The sequence below is a fragment of the Neoarius graeffei genome, chromosome 13 (genome assembly GCF_027579695.1).
Source record: "Neoarius graeffei isolate fNeoGra1 chromosome 13, fNeoGra1.pri, whole genome shotgun sequence".
NCBI classification, from domain to species: domain Eukaryota; kingdom Metazoa; phylum Chordata; class Actinopteri; order Siluriformes; family Ariidae; genus Neoarius; species Neoarius graeffei.
Window position 1 is genome coordinate 33,825,759 of NC_083581.1, and position 15,537 is coordinate 33,841,295.

Below are 15,537 nucleotides of genomic sequence, written 5' to 3' on the forward strand. Positions count from 1 at the left end.
TGCGTAGAAACATATCTGTGACGAATCTCAGTCAACCAACCACAGATTACTATGTACCTGGATGACTGAGATTCATCACAGATATGTTTCTACGCACTTTGGGATGAGATCCCTTCGACTGGTGCGGGAGTATGAGAGGACTTCCAGAAAACTGGCAGACATCTTAGCCAGAGAGGATCGTTCAATTTTGTCAACCTGGAACGACCATCACTGAACAGAGGTGGGCGTCTGTGACATCTTTTATCAGCCACCTACAATGCAGCCATCAGCATTCTGATTCGGATTCTATGATGATCCATGAGAGGATAAATACCTGATACTCCCTATTAGACAGACAGAACTGAGGATGCCTTTCGGATGAGAGGCGAAACGTCTTCAAGAATCTTCAAGCAAGTCCAGTTGCTCTCTTCAACCAACCACAGAACGTGAAAGTAAGGTTAATAATATAACTTAATTACACATTTTTCAGTTTTACTCAAATTAGGGTGGTGCAAAAATGAGTACACCCCACAACAAAAACTACTACATCTAGTACTTTGTATGGCCTCCATGATTTTTAATGGCAGCACCAAGTCTTCTAGGCATGGAATGAACAAGTTGGCGACATTTTGCAACATCAATCTTTTTCCATTCTTCAACAATGACCTCTTTTAGTGACTGGATGCTGGATGGAGAGTGATGCTCAACTTGTCTCTTCAGAATTCCCCAAAGAAAATAATTTCTTTCCACTACAAAGGTGAAGGCTACAAGAAGATCAGCAAAGCTTTTCTTATCAGTCAGAATACTGTAGCAAAAGTGGGACAAAAATTTAAGAAAGATGGAACTGCAACCATCTCACAGAGACATCCAGGTCGTCCACGGAAGTTAACACCTTGACAGGAGCATCTTCTGATGAGAAGGGTTGAAGAAAATCGGCATGCAAGTTCACTGCAGTTATCTAAAGAAGTAGAAAGCCAAACTGGGGTGACTATTTCCTGTGACACAATACGGCGTACACTGCAGAGGAATGGCATGCATGGATGCCGTCCACAAAAGAAGCCTCTCCTAAAGCCCAGGCACAAAAAAACCCGCCTAGAGTTTGCCAGGGCCCATGCTGACAAAGATGAAGACTACTGGGACTCTATACTCTGGAGTGATGAGACCAAGATAAATGTTTTTGGAACTGATGGCTTCAAAACTGTATGGTGTCGCAAAGGTGAGGAATACAAAGAAAAATGCCTGGTGCCTACAGTGAAACATGGTGATGGCAGTGTCCTTATGTGGGGCTGCATGAGTGCTGCTGGTGTCGGGGAGCTGCATTTCACTGATGGCATCATGAATTCACAGATGTATTACTCTATACTGAAAGAGAAGATGCTACCATCACTCCGTGCCCTTGGCTGTCGTGCACTTTTCCAACATGACTAAACACACATCTAAGGCCACTGTTGGATTTCTGAAGAAGAACGGGGTGAAAGTGATTCACCCTGAATTTGGTAAAACCGCCTTCTGTTACAATACTCCTTCAACCTGGAATGCTCTACAGAAACAGTTGAAGCTAAGCACTTTTATCTCACTTAATGAGTTTAAATTGTATGTCTCAGAGGCCTTCAGCTAGAAGTGTGATTGTATGTAGTTTACTGTTCTTATCTCTTGTTTTTTGTTTGTGGTTTCTTATGCTGTTTGTTGTATGATGTCTTGGTTGATGTGTTATATTTTGTTCTTCACTGTATTTAATTTTTGTTGTTAGGTGTTGTGTTATGTTGCTGTGTAATGTGGTGTGCTTTGTTGCTGCTTTTGTGTTCTTACGTCTGTATTAATTGGTGTTTGTTGCTGTTTATGTGCGTTTGGCTTTGTTTGATGTTAGTCTATTTGTCTTTTTGTAGATGAGGTTTCTCTTTTTTTTACTTAAATTTTAAAAAGTGCTGCCTTTCTTGGCCAGGGACCATTTGAAAAAGAGATGATAGTCTCAGTAGGACTCCCCTGGTTAAATAAAGGATAAATAAAATAAAATAAAATAAAAAAATTCAGTGGCCAAGTATGTCTCCTGATCTGAACCCAATCGAACACCTATGGGGAATTCTGAAGAGACAAGTTGAGCATCACTCTCCATCCAGCATCCAGTCACTAAAAGAGGTCATTGTTGAAGAATGGAAAAAGATTGATGTTGCAAAATGTCACCAACTTGTTCATTCCATGCCTAGAAGACTTGGTGCCGTCATTAAAAAATCATGGAGGCCATACAAAGTACTAGATGTAGTAGTTTTTGTTGTGGGGTGTACTCATTTTTGCACCACCCTAATCTGAGTAAAACTGAAAAATGTGTAATCCAAGTTATATTATTAACCTTACTTTCACGTTATAAGTTAAAGTGCCATTCCACCATTGGATGTATTCTTTGGCATAAAATACAATATATTTTGACAACATATATAAATGGTATCACTAGATAGAGAAATCTTTTAGCTTCAAAATGATATATCAAACAATTTTTTGACAACGACAAGTATATTAATTTTGCGACCAAAGTCACCTACCCTTTTAATTTCCGTGCGTGATGTCATCGGCAGGTTCCCCTTCTTGTGTACCACGTGACGTGTGACGTGGCACATATTATCAGCAATGGCGGATAGAACGCGATAAAAATAATACCAATAAATCTAGCTAATACCAATAAATCTAGCTAACTGAAAGATTAACTCAATTTTTCGCAATTTTTTTGGCCCCCATATACGAGGAGAAATGACTCTCTCACTTTGGGGGTTTCCTGGTCTAAAAATAGACTGACACGTGGTACACAAGAAGGGGAACCTGCCGATGACATCACGTTTCACTACCGCGCGGAAATTAAAAGGGTAGGTGACTTTGGTCGCAAAATTAATATACTTGTCGTCAAAAAATTATGTTTGATATATCATTTTGAAGCTAAAAGATTTCTCTGTCTAGTCATGTTGTCATAAAATATATTGTATTTTATGCCAAAGAATACATCCAATGGTGGAATGGCACTTTAAACAGATGTTATGTTAAACTTTGTCTCGTCAACATTTTGGAAATTGTTTGTGTTCATTGAGATATTGTTTAAAATGTTACTTTTCAAAGGGGGTGGACTCATTTACGCTCAGCACTGTATATAATAAACACTAAAAATACATGCAAATGAAATAATAAGAGAGAAGGTTTCAGTAGGCAGGCTATTTTTTTAATTGACTCTCAGTAAACAACTCTAAACAGCTGAATCCAGCAAAACACAATGCAAAGTGCTCCAAAGTAACCAAGGTCACTCGAATCCAAACACAGCATTCAGAAACCAAACCAAAGTGCATACTAATTCAAGTAACAAAGCAAAAATATTCATAAACCATTTCTTCTTCTTCTTCTTCTTCAAGAAACGACACAAAACGTAACTATCCCTAATCATCCAGGAATGTGTCAGTAAACACACAAACAAAACCTTCTCACAAAAAAGTCATCATCCGGTCCAGCAGGTGGGTCTTGGGTCCAATCCCCCCCCCACACATTTTGCTTCTCTTTTCATCGCAAGGGATAAACTTCACCAAAACAGCTGAAAATCTTCAAGTGCTCAATGCTCTATTGCATTTTTAACAGTCGTTCCATCTAAGGAGTGCTTCAGTAATATTAGATATCACGGAATGTCTTTGGGAAGGTGCGCTTCACATTCTTCAAATTCCGACCCTCAAAATGTCAGTTAAAGAGCAACATCTGTATCCATTTTGATAGGACTGATGCTCCGTGTGCTTTCCGCAGCACATCAGAACGTGTTGAATCCTTTAAGAGACCTCAGATGATGTTCAGTTCACAGTAGAAAACAATAGAACACAAAACAGTGGCATTTAATCAGCCCTGCCAAAGGAAAAAAACCCAAAAAAACCCTCTACTTAATTAGCTTAATATACTGAGCAGCGTCACTGATCTGTTACTGCAAACAAAGTGCATCAAACAACCAAAAAACCCCAACCTCAAACTTCTTCACGATCAGTTAAGGATAGTCTTTTGTGGCAAAGGCTACATTTTAAAATGCTTTTAAGGCAACGCGAGTGTAAATGTAAACATACCGTTAGCTCAGAGTAAACAGCGATAAGTTCAAGTCAGATAACTCCAATGTGATAAGAGAACACTGTATAAATCTTAGTGTTACATTGTTATATAGAGTGTTTACTCTTCTTCATCAGCTCAGTGGGAAATCTTTTCAATTTCGTCGAGGTCCTCGGTGTCCAGCTTCACTATTTTCCGATCTACAAAGACACAAATAAAAACACTTGAATTCAAAATCGATCTTTTCGCTGGATTTCAGTGAGAACTCGGACTTACTGAAGTGTTCCTCGATGGCTCGGAGCACGGCCATGCTCTGCTCGCTGGCCACCATGTTGATGGCCAGGCCTCGCTTGCCGAAGCGTCCCGTCCTGCCGATCCTGTGCAGGTAGGTCTCGTTGTCCGGGTTGCCGTCTTTGTCCAGGGGGAGGTCAAAGTTGATCACCACAGAAACCTGCTCTACGTCGATACCTGCTGAGCATGAGTCACAAGTTTGCTCCTTATTCACTTTAGGGTGAGGGCCAGCAACTGAATTCTCATTGGACAAACTATCTACAACCCTGATTCCAAAAAAGTTGGGACAAAGTACAAATTGTAAATAAAAACAGAATGCAATAATTTACAAATCTCAAAAACTGATATTGTATTCACAATAGAACATAGACAACATATCAAATGTCGAAAGTGAGACATTTTGAAATTTCATGCCAAATATTGGCTCATTTGAAATTTCATGACAGCAACACATCTCAAAAAAGTTGGGACAGGGGCAATAAGAGGCTGGAAAAGTTAAAGGTACAAAAAAGGAACAGCTGGAGGACCAAATTGCAACTCATTAGGTCAATTGGCAATAGGTCATTAACATGACTGGGTATAAAAAGAGCATCTTGGAGTGGCAGCGGCTCTCAGAAGTAAAGATGGGAAGAGGATCACCAATCCCCCTAATTCTGCCCCGACAAATAGTGGAGCAATATCAGAAAGGAGTTCGACAGTGTAAAATTGCAAAGAGTTTGAACATATCATCATCTACAGTGCATATCATCATCAAAAGATTCAGAGAATCTGGAAGAATCTCTGTGCGTAAGGGTCAAGGCCGGAAAACCATACTGGGTGCCCGTGATCTTCGGGCCCTTAGACGGCACTGCATCACATACAGGCATGCTTCTGTATTGGAAATCACAAAATGGGCTGAGGAATATTTCCAGAGAACATTATCTGTGAACACAATTCACCGTGCCATCCGCCGTTGCCAGCTAAAACTCTATAGCTAGAAGAAGAAGCCGTATCTAAGCATGATCCAGAAGCGCAGACGTCTTCTCTGGGCCAAGGCTCATTTAAAATGGACTGTGGCAAAGTGGAAAACTGTTCTGTGGTCAGACGAATCAAAATTTGAAGTTCTTTATGGAAATCAGGGACGCCGTGTCATTCGGACTAAAGAGGAGAAGGACGACCCAAGTTGTTATCAGCGCTCAGTTCAGAAGCCTGCATCTCTGATGGTATGGGGTTGCATTAGTGCGTGTGGCATGGGCAGCTTACACATCTGGAAAGACACCATCAATGCTGAAAGGTATATCCAGGTTCTAGAGCAACATATGCTCCCATCCAGACGACGTCTCTTTCAGGGAAGACCTTGCATTTTCCAACATGACAATGCCAAACCACAGACTGCATCAATTACAGCATCATGGCTGCGTAGAAGAAGGGTCCGGGTACTGAACTGGCCAGCCTGCAGTCCAGATCTTTCACCCATAGAAAACATTTGGCGCATCATAAAACGGAAGATACGACAAAAAAGACCTAAGACAGTTGAGCAACTAGAATCCTACATTAGACAAGAATGGGTTAACATTCCTATCCCTAAACTTGAGCAGCTTGTCTCCTCAGTCCCCAGACGTTTACAGACTGTTGTAAAGAGAAAAGGGGATGTCTCACAGTGGGAAACATGGCCTTGTCCCAACTTTGAGATGTGGTGTTGTCATGAAATTTAAAATCACCGAATTTTTCTCTTTAAATGATACATTTTCTCAGTTTAAACATTTGATATGTCATCTATGTTCTATTCTGAATAAAATATGGAATTTTGAAACTTCCACATCATTGCATTCCGTTTTTATTTACAATTTGTACTTTGTCCCAACTTTTTTGGAATCGGGGTTGTACTTACCCACAGTAAACTAAGTGTAAAAATTCCTGTCGATTTCTTTCAACTCGATGTTACACAACTGGTAATGAAAATGGTTTTAACGAACACTGAAGCAAGATGTACTTGTGAATGTCCTCGTCTAGTCAATACAGAAACTCGGGTTTAATCCAGTAATTTGTGCTTTCACGTTCGAATCGTTATCCAATGGCAGGTCATAATGATGCGTTTCCTGAACAATCAGTAGTTAGTCCTGTCCAAATTCAGTCTGGTGTCTCATTTACTGCTGCTCCTTATTTAGTATAGAAGAGTGAGTGAAGGAGTGATGTATTTATCCCACAGCATAGCTGAATACTTGAATCTGATTAGTCAGGAGGTGTTCATTAAATGTTCTGTAACAGCAGCTCGGACAGTTGGTCCAGCTGTAATCTAAATCACAGACCTACATTAATGCGCTTGTTATCGTTTCTATCTCATCTCATTATCTCTAGCCGCTTTATCCTGTTCTACAGGGTCGCAGGCAAGCTGGAGCCTATCCCAGCTGACTACGGGCGAAAGGCGGGGTACACCCTGGACAAGTCGCCAGGTCATCACAGGGCTGACACATAGACACAGACAACCATTCACACTCACATTCACACCTACGGTCAATTTAGAGTCACCAGTTAACCTAACCTGCATGTCTTTGGACTGTGGGGGAAACCGGAGCACCCGGAGGAAACCCACGCGGACACGGGGAGAACATGCAAACTCCACACAGAAAGGCCCTCGCCGGCCACGGGGCTCGAACCCGGACCTTCTTGCTGTGAGGCGACAGCGCTAACCACTACACCACGGTGCCGCCATTTATGCTCCCTTTTCATATGAAAGTAAATACGTCCGTTTCAAATGATGTAACCATCACTGACCACACACTTCCATGTGTCCTTTATCATGGATGCAAACGGCGCGCCTTTTGGCGGATGCCGCCTTTTTCACGGCTGTCTGGGGGACTTGTGTGAATCGCGCAGACCTGATGAGGTTTTTTTTTTTGTTGGAGTGTCTGATTATAATTTCATCAAAGTAAATTCTGTATTAAAATTACTAAATAAGCAAATGCCGTTACAGTCCATGAAACATAGGATGTATAAGTATGAGAAGAAAACAATAAATCAGAAAGCTGCGCATGTAAAGCCAATTGGCTGCGCGCCATTATCTGCTGCTGGCTGCACTTCACTGCACGCGCAAGGATTTCCATCAGTCCAACGTAAGTTACGTAATTGGCTTTACATGCGCAGCTTTCTGATTTACTGTTTTCTTCTCATACTTATACAGTGGGGCAAAAAAGTATTTCGTCAGCCACCAGTTGTGCAAGTTCTCCCACTTAAAAAGATGAGAGAGGCCTGTAGTTTTCATCATAGGTACACTTCAACTATGAGAGACAGAATGGGGGGAAAGAATCCAGGAAATCACATTGTAGGATTTTTAATGAATTAATTGGTAAATTCCTCGGTAAAATAAGTATTTGGTCACCTACAAACAAGCAAGATTTCTGGCTCTCACAGACCTGTAACAACTTCTTTAAGAGGCTCCTCTGTCCTCCACTCGTTACCTGTATTAATGGCACCTGTTTGAACTCGTTATCAGTATAAAAGACACCTGTCCACAACCTCAAACAGTCACACTCCAAACTCCACTATGGCCAAGACCAAAGAGCTGTCAAAGGACACCAGAAACAAAATTGTAGACCTGCACCAGGCTGGGAAGACTGAATCTGCAATAGGTAAGCAGCTTGGTGTGAAGAAATCAACTGTGGGAGCAATTATTAGAAAATGGAAGACATACAAGACCACTGATAATCTCCCTCGATCTGGGGCTCCACGCAAGATCTCACCCCGTGGGGTCAAAATGATCACAAGAACGGTGAGCAAAAATCCCAGAACCACACGGGGGGACCTAGTGAATGACCTGCAGAGAGCTGGGACCAAAGTAACAAAGGCTACCATCAGTAACACACTACGCCGCCAGGGACTCAAATCCTGCAGTGCCAGACGTGTCCCCCTGGCTTAAGCCAGTACATGTCCAGGCCCGTCTGAAGTTTGCTAGAGAGCATTTGGATGATCCAGAAGAGGATTGGGAGAATGTCATATGGTCAGATGAAACCAAAATAGAACTTTTTGGTAAAAACTCAACTTGTCGTGTTTGGAGGAGAAAGAATGCCGAGTTGCATCCAAAGAACACCATACCTACTGTGAAGCATGGGGGTGGAAACATCATGCTTTGGGGCTGTTTTTCTGCAAAGGGACCAGGACGACTGATCCGTGTAAAGGAAAGAATGAATGGGGCCATGTATCGTGGGATTTTGAGTGAAAACCTCCTTCCATCAGCAAGGGCATTGAAGATGAAACGTGGCTGGGTCTTTCAGCATGACAGTGATACCAAACACAATGCCCAGGCAACGAAGGAGTGGCTTCGTAAGAAGCATTTCAAGGTCCTGGAGTGGCCTAGCCAGTCTCCAGATCTCAACCCCAGAGAAAATCTTTGGAGGAAGTTGAAAGTCCGTGTTGCCCAGCGACAGCCCCAAAACATCACTGCTCTAGAGGAGATCTGCATGGAGGAATGGGCCAAAATACCAGCAACAGTGTGTGAAAACCTTGTGAAGACTTACAGAAAACGTTTGACCTCTGTCATTGCCAACAAAGGGTATATAACAAAGTATTGAGATGAACTTTTGTTATTGACCAAATACTTGTTTTCCACCATAATTTGCAAATAAATTCTTTAAAAATCAGACAGACAATTTGATTTCCTGGATTCTTTCCCCCATTCTGTCTCTCATAGTTGAGGTGTACCTATGATGAAAATTACAGGCCTTTCTCATCTTTTTAAGTGGGAGAACTTGCACAATTGGTGACTGACTAAATACTTTTTTGCCCCACTGTACTTCCTATGTTTCATGGACTGTAACGGCATTTGCTTATTTAGTAATTTTAATACAGAATTTACTTTGATGAAATTATTATCAGACACTCCAACGCCCCCCCCCCAAAAAAAAAAAAAAACTCATCGGATCTGCGCGATTCACACAAGTCCCCCAGACAGCCATGAAAAAGGCGGCATCCGCCAAAAGGCGCGCCGTTTGCATCCATGTTTATGTTGACATGCATGTTAAGCAAGACGTTTACTTGAGAGTTAGCTCAGAGTCAAAAGTTTCTGACCTCAAACATATACAGTGATGATGGAGGAGGTCGTAATAATCGCCTCTTAAGAGGCAAAAGCGGAGGCAGCGTTGTATAGATGTTTAAAACTGCTCATGAAATCGCATAACCTCTCCTGAAAAAAGTTCCACTGTGTTAAAAATTTTTTCACCCTGTTTTGTTTCAACTTGGCTCCACTGCCTCCCATGATTTCTTAGTTGGTACTGCTTGATTTCATCTGCAGCTGGAAGCTTTCAGAAAACATGCACGAATCCCAACGAAATGAACCCAGAGTATGGACAGAAGGCTCTGTCCGTATCCATATTTAACGCTGAGTATAAATGAGCCTTAACAGTACGTTTTTAGACACAGGAGAGTTTTGAAGACGGATGATTTTTGGAAAAAAAATTAAAAGATGCAGGTGAAGTAACGACTGTTTTGTGGAAGTGTCAACATTAAATGTAACTGCTCAAATGGAGGCTACAGCTTTAATAATTAATTAGTGGCAAATTGCTCTAAATACTCATTATAGTATTTTCATTAGGTTGAATGTGTTAAAAAAAAAAAAAAGAGTCATGATAAAAATTTCCCACAATGCTGTAGTACAGTAAACATGTCGTCGTACTCGCCTCTGGCGCACACGTTAGTGGTTATCAGCACTTTCTCTTTGCCTTCTCTGAAGCGCTCAATGACAGCTGCTCTTTGTTCGACTGATAATTCTCCGCTCAGCAGCGCCACCTGATGACCCTCTGCTGCCATCTTTCCTGCCAGCCAGGCTGATGTCCTGCGAGTCTGCAGAAAGAAGACATGAGCATGGCACCTGTGAACATCTTTTCCTTTGAAGACACTGAGGTTATGGAGTGGATTAGCACATTAATAGCACATACATGGCAAAAGATCATGGCCTGCGCGATGGTGATTGCGCCGTAGACGTTACACAGCGCGTCGAACTTGTCCTGTGTGTTTCTGCAGAGCACGTAATACTGCTTGATGGTGTCGAGGGTCTCCTCCTCTCGCTTCAGTCGGATGATGTTGGGATCGGGGATGATGCGCTCGGCAAACTGCCACACCGAGTCCTCAAAGGTTGCAGAGAAAAGCAGCATTTGACAGTCTTTGGGCAGCTTCCTGCCAACAGGGGCACAGATCACATGACTCAGTAAGCAGTGATGAATATTCAATGCTGTGGTTTACTGATATTTTACAAACATACATATACGTTATTTACCAGCTGGGAGGTCCGTATGGTGAAATATCGTGACCTCGGCCTTGAATACTGACCTCGGCCCAGAGGGCCTCGCTCAGTACTCAAGGCCGAGGTCACGATATTTCACCATACGGACCGACCTTAAGCTGGTAAATAATATATTTATTTTTTTCTTTACCAAATTCTAACAGAAAACGAGAGCGCCCGAAAGGGAAAACCGAGCCAGGCCGCCATTTTGAATCCTCATTCACGGCTGTAATGCAAATGGCTTCCTCCTCGGTATACAAGTGCACTTCCATGGCAGGGAAAAAAAAAAATACATTTTGCCACCTATGTAGTCCCCTATTTATACAAAATTGAGTCATTCAGGATTCAGCCATGTTTTTGCTCGGCGTTAGCAACAGTTAGAGGTTTTTAGCTTTCTCCTGAAATGTTTTCTTTTATTTCTTCTTCCTCAGGGTAGTAAAACTCGCTTTCACTGTGAACACTGTCGTTATCGCTATCCATGCTGTAAAATTAATGCTATTCTCCTGAGAAATGCTGGCAAAAATTTACAAGATTTTTGATAATCTTATAAATAAATCTATATTAAAAAAAATGTTGACAAAAAAAATGCTACTATGTTTGCTGTTGTTGTGAATGAGCAAGTCGCCAGAGGTCTGTAACCGGGGTCCGTAACCGGGGTCTGTACCATAGGATATGGACCCGTTCGCCAGCCAATCAGAGCGCAGGATTTGGACCGCGGAAAAAAAAAAATCGGTTATAGATTATTCGTGTCACCTGCTGGTCACATCCCTCACCTCTGGATGCGGATGCTCTGATCTTGGTGGCCCTGCATGGAGATCATGACGTCAGCCTCGTCTAGTACAAACACCTGAATCTTCTTGGGGTCTATCACTTTTTTTTTGGTTAACCAGTCAGACATGGTGCCTGGGGTGCCGATCACGATCTGCTCCTGGATTTTACTCCCTCCCTCCACTGAAGAACGGCACAGGAAGTTACAGGCACTTGTACTAAAGTCCATCATTTAAATTAGTCATCACTACGCAATGGCGGGACGTGGTTCATCGTGCTTGTGTAGGCCACTTACTTCTATTGCCTCGAATGGCGTATGCCAGTTTCACCTCAGGGTAGAACTTTCCCATCTGCTCCACAACTTTACCGATTTGTAGGGCGAGCTCATAGGTTGGAGAGACGCACAGACACTGTGGGCAGAACAGCAAAATGCACAATTTACTCATTTCCACACTGTACATGTAGTGGTTCTGATCACTTATATGCAATGTCTGGGGGCAGCTCAACATGTTTAGAGGAGAGCAGCACATGTCCGATTCGATATACGGTATATCTAACTGAAAAGACACCCGTCATTATCAAGTATTCGACAGGGGAAGAGGAATCTTTTCTGACCAGAGCAGAGCCAATTATTACTGGACTCCCAGCACCAGCTGGATCTTTCACCACCTCGATTCCAGCTCTTAATCCAAATATAAGCAGAGATGTCCACAAGCACCAGTGACCGACTGTTTTCTTCGCCTACACAGACGGTCTGCACTAGCTACCCAATCCCAGAAAAAAATAAAAACTTGCCTTTCAACGTTCAAGCGATTTATATCATCTCCGCTGCCCATCATTTGTTGTAAATCCAATTATTTCACCATGAAATTGTCTTCAATTTGGGTCATGACCGGAAGCGACGCCATATTTGTTGATCGATTCTCATGCTCTGATTGGCTAAGTTGGACCATGCCATAGCGTATGGAGTTATGTTACAGAGCCAGGCAACGTACTACAGAGGGTAACTGAGAAAGCCAAGCACACACATCTGGAGGGAAATTTCATACATATTTTGCAAGTATTTTACAAGGAAATAGTTAGCAATTTATTAGCTGAGAATGCACCATATCCATTATCCGTAACCGCTTATCCTGTGCAGGGTCATGGGCAAGCTGGAGCCTATCACAGCTGACTACGGGCGAGAGGCGGGGTACACCCTAGACAAGTCGCCAGATCATCACAGGGCTGACACATAGACACAGACAACCATTCACACTCACATTCACACCTACGGTCAATTTAGAGCCACCAGTTAACCTAACCTGCATGTCTTTGGACTGTGGGGGAAACCGGAGCACCCGGAGGAAACCCACGCGGACACGGGGAGAACATGCAAACTCCGCACAGAAAGGACCCCGTTGGCCACTGGGCTCGAACCCAGAACCTTCTTGTTGTGAGGCAACATTGCTAACCACTACCACTGTGCCACCACCAGAAGGCATGTAAATTTCAAAATTTTCTTGGGGGGCATACCCCAGATCCCCCGAATATTAGCATTAGCTGGCTATTTCACATTTTCTAGAGAACCCTGATAAGGAAAATGCTTAAACAGATTTATAAAATGAAAGCAGCAACTAAGCTTTAATGACTCACCAAACATCACAAATCTAAAGAGGTACTGCACACCTAAATGTGTTTTTGAGCTGTAAATTAAAATTACATGACTGTAGTGTGATGAAACATATCTATGCTGATGTTAATATGGGCAGAATGACCATTTTTTATAAAAATAAAAACTAGGCATTTTATGGGTTGAAAATGGCTCAAAACACCATCTACTAGTTAAAACCATCCTGAACACTGCAAAACCGATGCTGATGTAAAGTCAGCTGTTTGGTACTTCTCCCAGTCATGAAATATTTTTATTTAAAAAAAATTAAAAAATAAATAAAATAATAATAATAACGTTAACACCCTCCAACCAGAGGCGGGCAGCCCACCTATCCCAGTCCCTGCTCTGGAAAGACTTGTCATTCGTAGGAGTTTTATTCCTCTTATACTACAGCTATTTGCTAATGCAAATGATTTTTATTAATTAAGACACAAGATGTAAATGTTATCTGTTTATAGTTAAATCAATGTAATGTAATACATATAGTTACAGTGCAAAGTCATCTGCACTGAAGACTTTCCAGCACTAGAAAACCTCTCTGATGTTGTCGCAAGTCATAGCTGTAACAAACCACTGACGCTGGAGACTCCTTTCATGAATCACCATATTAACTATTACACATTTTAAATGGCTTAGATTTGTATGCCAGACTCTGTAAGCTGTTACTATAGAAATGAGAACCTGTCAGAATGAACAAATTATTATGAACCTTGCAGTCCAAGAGGAAATAAACTGACGCCTTCTGACCAATCAGAATCGAGCATTCAGCAGCGCTGTGGTGTAAGGAGATACACAAACCACTCCTGCTCACCTGTGTCCACTTGTTCGCAGGGTCGACATGGCTCAGCATGGCCAGTACAAAAGCGGCAGTTTTCCCCGTGCCGGACTGAGACTGAGCGATCAGGTTCTGAGGTCTGCGCGCGCACACACAGATTAGTACAGCTTAAAAGCATCAAGTCCAGTATGAGAAGTTGCTTTCCTAATACATTACATCGCCACAGTACAAGGATGTCAGAGTTTAGAAACATTTTAACTGAATATAACAGATGATGAGTCTGATCTAAAACCTTTTTGTATACAATTAGTGTCCCAGGAAGTCTGTCTCCATTTCCCCTGTCTGCTGTTCCCATCTCTCTCTCTCTCTTTGCTATAATGGGTCTATAATAAAATACTCAAATACATGTCTCAGGTCAGAGTTACAGTCTACGCATCACAATGAAACGCCTTTGGGCACAGATCAGTAGTTGGCTCTGATGAGTGGGTAGAAACAGTGCACTCACGGTTCTGCCAGCATCATCGGTAGTGCAGTCTCCTGGATTTTTGAAGGTCTGTTGAAGCCCATTCCATAGACTCCCTGCAGCAACTGAGGTTTTCTGTGAACACGGTGAGCGTGAATTCATGAGGGATCCATCCAACAAGGCATTTCGATTTCATTATACACAGCACACACAGTGGGCGTGCAGAAGTTGTGGAATATTTCAAGAGCAAATAATGATACAAATTATAATAACAGTGTTAACCCCAGGATTAAAATAAAGCCCTCACTTTTGGGTGGCCTGTGGGGTGCCAAAGGCATGCGAAAGGCACGGGGAGGGGGAGGGGAAACGAGAGGGGAGTTTCCCCACTCTCATTGTGGGGTCCAGGGGGCCTCCCCTGGAAAATTTTGTAAAGAGGGAGCCCATCTGGTGATTTTTAAGAGCATGTTATAGTGGTACTGACACTCACTTTTTACTGTTAACATGGTTGCAGAGGTTGCTACAAGAAGTGGAGGTGTATGATGCTGTGGTTTGCAGCATGGGGCTCACATGAGCAATAAATAAAGGTCATCATCTGACAACAACATAGTATATAAAAAAATTGTTTTATTACCTGAACCACTGCCAGAAAACCACTAACCAAAAGTTTACATGAGTTCTGTTGCAGTTAAAAAAAAAAAAACTACAGACTGCATTTGCTGCACAAATGCCACAATTTTGAGTAGCTCCTTTATACTTGGCCCTACTTAATGCTTCACAGGGGTGGATCCAGGAAAATGGGAAGGGGTGTGTGCGCGCGCTTCAACCCAGTAAGGCTGGGGGTCCGGTGGCCACAAGAAGCTCTGCAGTTTTTAAAGAGATGCCCAGAGATGCATTTTGAGCTGTCAGAGCATGTTGCTAATGAAATCTCTTAGAGAAAATTACCGTATCAAAAACATGTTTTAAAAGTAGGAACTTTCAAAACCATTTTATTAGTCACTGAAAATGATATCGTCAGAATTGCAGGTATATGTGTAGAACATGATTCCAACTGATATTCCAACAGTGGTGCTTGAAAGTTTGTGAACCCTTTGGAATTTTCTATATTTCTGCATAAATATGACCTAAAACATCATCAGATTTTCACACAAGTCCTAAAAGTAGATAAAGAGAACCCAGTTAAACAAATGAGACAAAAATATTATACTTGGTCATTTATTTATTGAGGAAAATGATCCAATATTACATGTCTGTGAGTGGCAAAAGTATGTGAACCTTTGCTTTCAGTATCTGGTGTGACC

At 42.1% G+C, this 15,537-nt stretch overlaps 1 protein-coding gene across 1 annotated transcript in view; it reads right to left on the minus strand.

The window, feature by feature from the left end:
* Positions 1-3,159: 3,159 nt before the first annotated feature.
* ddx19a (DEAD-box helicase 19a) overlaps positions 3,160-15,537 on the minus strand; it is a 34,409-nt gene continuing 22,031 nt past the window's right edge. The window contains exons 5-12 of the mRNA XM_060937606.1: positions 14,282-14,374; positions 13,813-13,915; positions 11,643-11,757; positions 11,353-11,530; positions 10,236-10,473; positions 9,978-10,140; positions 4,312-4,503; positions 3,160-4,235 (exon numbers count right to left, since the gene is read on the minus strand). Coding sequence (XP_060793589.1) covers positions 4,174-4,235; positions 4,312-4,503; positions 9,978-10,140; positions 10,236-10,473; positions 11,353-11,530; positions 11,643-11,757; positions 13,813-13,915; positions 14,282-14,374 — 1,144 coding nt within the window. The 3' untranslated portion in view covers positions 3,160-4,173. The remainder of the gene's footprint in view (positions 4,236-4,311; positions 4,504-9,977; positions 10,141-10,235; positions 10,474-11,352; positions 11,531-11,642; positions 11,758-13,812; positions 13,916-14,281; positions 14,375-15,537) is intronic.